The sequence below is a fragment of the Ascaphus truei genome (assembly GCF_040206685.1).
Source record: "Ascaphus truei isolate aAscTru1 chromosome 12 unlocalized genomic scaffold, aAscTru1.hap1 SUPER_12_unloc_2, whole genome shotgun sequence".
NCBI lineage: Eukaryota > Metazoa > Chordata > Amphibia > Anura > Ascaphidae > Ascaphus > Ascaphus truei.
In genome coordinates this window covers 119,192-123,152 of record NW_027453838.1, presented here as the reverse complement: position 1 = coordinate 123,152, position 3,961 = coordinate 119,192, and the positions used below count along the sequence as shown (strand labels likewise).

General features: G+C 56.1%; 1 protein-coding gene across 1 annotated transcript; it reads right to left on the bottom strand.

Annotated features, from left to right (window-relative positions):
- Nucleotides 1–243: 243 nt before the first annotated feature.
- Nucleotides 244–639, bottom strand: LOC142473525 (histone H2A type 1-like). Its single transcript, XM_075580687.1, has one exon. It carries the CDS (start codon nucleotides 637–639, stop codon nucleotides 244–246), a length of 396 nt encoding a protein of 131 aa, XP_075436802.1.
- Between the last annotated feature and the right edge of the window lie 3,322 nt (nucleotides 640–3,961).

The window sequence follows — 3,961 nt, the reverse complement described above, 5'->3', positions numbered from 1 at the left end:
GTTTCTAATGACAGAACTGACACCTCCACATACATGGACTTAATTATACATTACTTTACAAATGAAGAGAACTATTATCATAAACAATGAAAGTGACTTAGAATGGAGATAGAAATATAATAAAAACATGTCCTGCAGGAAATGTGAAATACTATAACGCTTTTTTGATGCTGTGGGTGGCTCTGAAAAGAGCCTTTGTGTTGGGTATGTGGGGATCTCTGCTCCTGGTCTCGGGGGTGAAGCTCACTTGCTGCTCTTGGCCGGTTTGTGGCTCTCGGTTTTCTTGGGCAGTAGCACGGCCTGGATGTTGGGCAGGACACCCCCCTGAGCGATGGTGACCCCTCCGAGCAGCCTGTTCAGCTCCTCGTCGTTCCGCACAGCGAGCTGCAGGTGCCGGGGGATGATGCGGGACTTCTTATTGTCCCGGGCGGCGTTACCGGCCAACTCCAGGATCTCAGCGGTCAGATACTCCAGCACTGCGGCCAAATAGACCGGGGCTCCGGCTCCCACACGCTGAGCATAATTTCCCTTCCGAAGCAGCCTGTGCACACGGCCGACTGGGAACTGCAGCCCAGCCCGAGATGAGCGCGTCTTGGCCTTAGCGCGAGTTTTCCCGCCTTGTTTGCCTCTTCCAGACATCGTGTATCACTCAGACAGCAGCTCGGGTAACAGGAGAAGTGACAAACCCCGCCCCCTGTGCCCTTATTTATACACTCAGACAGCAGCCGAAACTCCTCTGTGATTGGTCAGTTTTGAAAACAGCCAATCAGTTCCATAATCCTGAAACCACCAATCATCTAATTTGAAAGAAAACTGAAGATGTCTTAAACGGTCACATGATAAAGTCAGCCAATAGAAGAACAGAATGCTGGGGCTGCTAGTTTGCATAGGACTCCTATAAATAGAGCTGCTGGGGGTTTAGGTGACATTGGAGATTATTGATTAATTGAGATCCTTACCGGAGACGATGTAGATGTAGATGGAGCCTTTCATTGAATTCATTCATTCATTGAACTGACCGGAGAGGCTGATGACTCCTCGAGTGGGTCACTTCCAATCACAGCGCCCGCCGCCGACACCACTTTCCGGAGTTTCAGTCGGGGATGTATTGACTGGCCCGTTTGGAGAGCCGCTGCTGCCACGTGGGGGAGAGCCGCCGCTGCCACGTGGGTCATTGCCCATCGCTTTGCTTTATAGCTTTATTGCACTGTATGCTGAGTTCTGGGTGCAGTACTGAGCCCAGAGCTGCGACTTGCTGTGACCCCCGACCTTGCCCCCCCCCTGCCTAGTGCTGTGCCCCCCCCTGTTTAGTGCAGTGCCCCCCCCTGTGCTCTGTGCCCCCCCCCGTGCTCTGTGCCCCCCCCAGTGCTCAGTGCCCCCCCCTGTGCGCTGTGCTGCGCCCCCCTGTGCTCTGTGCTGCGCCCCCCTGCGCTCTGTGTTGTGCCCCCCCGCGCTCTCTGCTGTGCCCCCCTGCGCTCTCTGCTGTGCCCCCCTGTGCTCTGTGCTCCCCCCTGCGCTCTGTGCTGTGCCCCCCCTGCGCTCTGTGCTGTGCCCCCCCTGCGCTCTGTGCTGTGCCCCCCCTGCGCTCTGTGCTGTGCCCCCCCTGCGCTCTGTGCTGTGCCCCCCCTGCGCTCTGTGCTGTGCCCCCCCTGCGCTCTGTGCTGTGCCCCCCCCTGCGCTCTGTGCTGTGCCCCCCCTGCGCTTGGTGCCGTGCCCCCCCTGCGCCGTGTGCTTTTGCTCCCTGCGTTGCGTGCTTTGGGCCGTGTGCTCACCGCCGTGCGTGTGTGTGGCTCTGATTTGGGCCGTGTGCCCGCCGCCGTGCGGGTGCGTGGCTCTGATTTGGGCCGTGTGCCCGCCGCCGTGCGGGTGCGTGGCTCTGATTTGGGCTGTGTGCTCGCCGCCGTGTGTGTGTGTGGCTCTGACTTGTGCCGTGTGCTCGCTGCCGTGCGTGTGGCTCTGATTTGTGCCGTGTGCCCGCCGCAGTGCGTGTGGCTCTGATTTGTGCCGTGTGCCCGCCGCCGTGCGGGTGCGTGGCTCTGGTCTGCGCCTTATTATGGCAGAGGCAAATGTGCCACCTATGGAGACTGCAATACATGATGCTGCAGAAGACATGGACTACACTTTAGTGAAGAAGAGAGGGCGAGCAAACTCTGATAGCTCCAATGGTTCTTCCCCTCCATCGGTAGCAAAGACAAAGATGCAGAAGCACAAGGAAGACCAAGGCATCAAAACATCAAACCGCTTCGAGCCACTTGCTGGTGCCGATGACTGCTCAGGGCCCAGGTGCAACGATGAAGAGACTGCACTCCCACCCAAAAAGATTCGCATACCACCGGTAATGGTTAGGAATATGAAGACCCACAAGGACCTTGTCGACATCCTCACCGAACACTGCACTTCCCCGTTTGTAGTTAAACCACGGGCGAACCACGCAAAGATCACTACCACAACTGTGGACGACTACCGGAGCTTGACGGACTGCTTTGCAAAGCAGGGCATAGAATACTACACCTTCCCACTGACGCGCCTAAAGCCCCAGAAATTTGTAATTCGCGGCTTACCAGCAAACGCCTCCGTGGGGGAGATTTCCCACGACCTCGCGGAACATGGACTTCCAGTCAAGAGCGTAGCCCAGTTGACATCCCCGGTGGACAAGACCAAGAAGTTCCCTTTGTTTATTGTCACACTGGCAGAAACCCCGGAGAGCCAGCCTGCAGATCTTACCAAGATTACCAAGCTTTGTAGCTGTGTGGTAACCACAGAAGCGCCAAAGGGCAGAAAAGGCCCAACCATGTGTTTCAACTGCCAACGGCTCGGGCATACCTCTGCATTCTGCCACCAGAAGCCACGCTGTGTGTGTTGTGGAGAGAACCACAACTCCAAGGAATGCCCACGAGATAGGAAGAAGGAGCCGGCGACATGTGCAAACTGCAAAGGCCCACACCCGGCAAGCTACCGTGGTTGCCCGTACCTCACAAAAGCAAAGCAAGAGGAACGGGAAAAGCGGACACCCCACCTGATGGAGCAGGCACCAAGGAAGACACCCACTACTCAATACCAGCTTCCCCGCCTGGCGCCGGAGAGACAGAGGACCACAGAACACCTGATCCCAGACCAAGGCACGGCATCCACCCAGAGGATGCAAAACCCAGACGGACAGACCTACGCGGAAACTCTCAGGACACCATCCACCAACCCCGTTGAGGCGGCCAACCCGGACCCCGCAGGCGGAACCGCAAGCCCAACAAACTGGCTAGAGATCATCCTTAAAATAGCGAGCGCTATTGCGAGAATGGATATTCACCCCATTGTGACAATGATAGCGAATCTCATCCCGGCCCTTCTCAGGAGCACAGAAACTAACCACCATGGCAGCAACATCTAAACGCAGTTCTGTCATCGTGATGTGGAATGCAAATGGTATCAGCAAGAAGACAGATGAACTCCTTCACTGATGGAATCGAGGAATGTATGCGCAGCTCTGCTCTCGGAGACCCACCTTCAAGGAAACCAAAAACTAAGCCTGGCGAACCACAGGGTATACCGTACCGACCGGGCAACAGGAGCCAGAGGTGGTGGGACGGCTGTGATTGTTAACACACGGGTCAGCCATAATGAGATTGCACTACCACCCCTCCGGAGTATTGAAGCCACTGGAGTACAAGTAAAGACTGCAACAGGACCACTGCGACTAATTGCCACCTACTGCCCCCCTAAGGTGAAGCTACATTTGGGAGACTTGGAAGCTCTGCTGGACTCCACTGTCCCAACCATCATCGGGGGAGACCTAAATGCCAAACACCGGTGCTGGAACTCAAGGACAGCAAACTCCAGAGGACAAGCTCTTCTTGCTTACTCAAAGGAGAGTGACTTTGTAGTGGCTGGCCCTACAGAACCCACCCACTACCCAGGCACTGCAAGCCACACACCGGATGTCCTGGACATTGTCTTACTGAAGAAC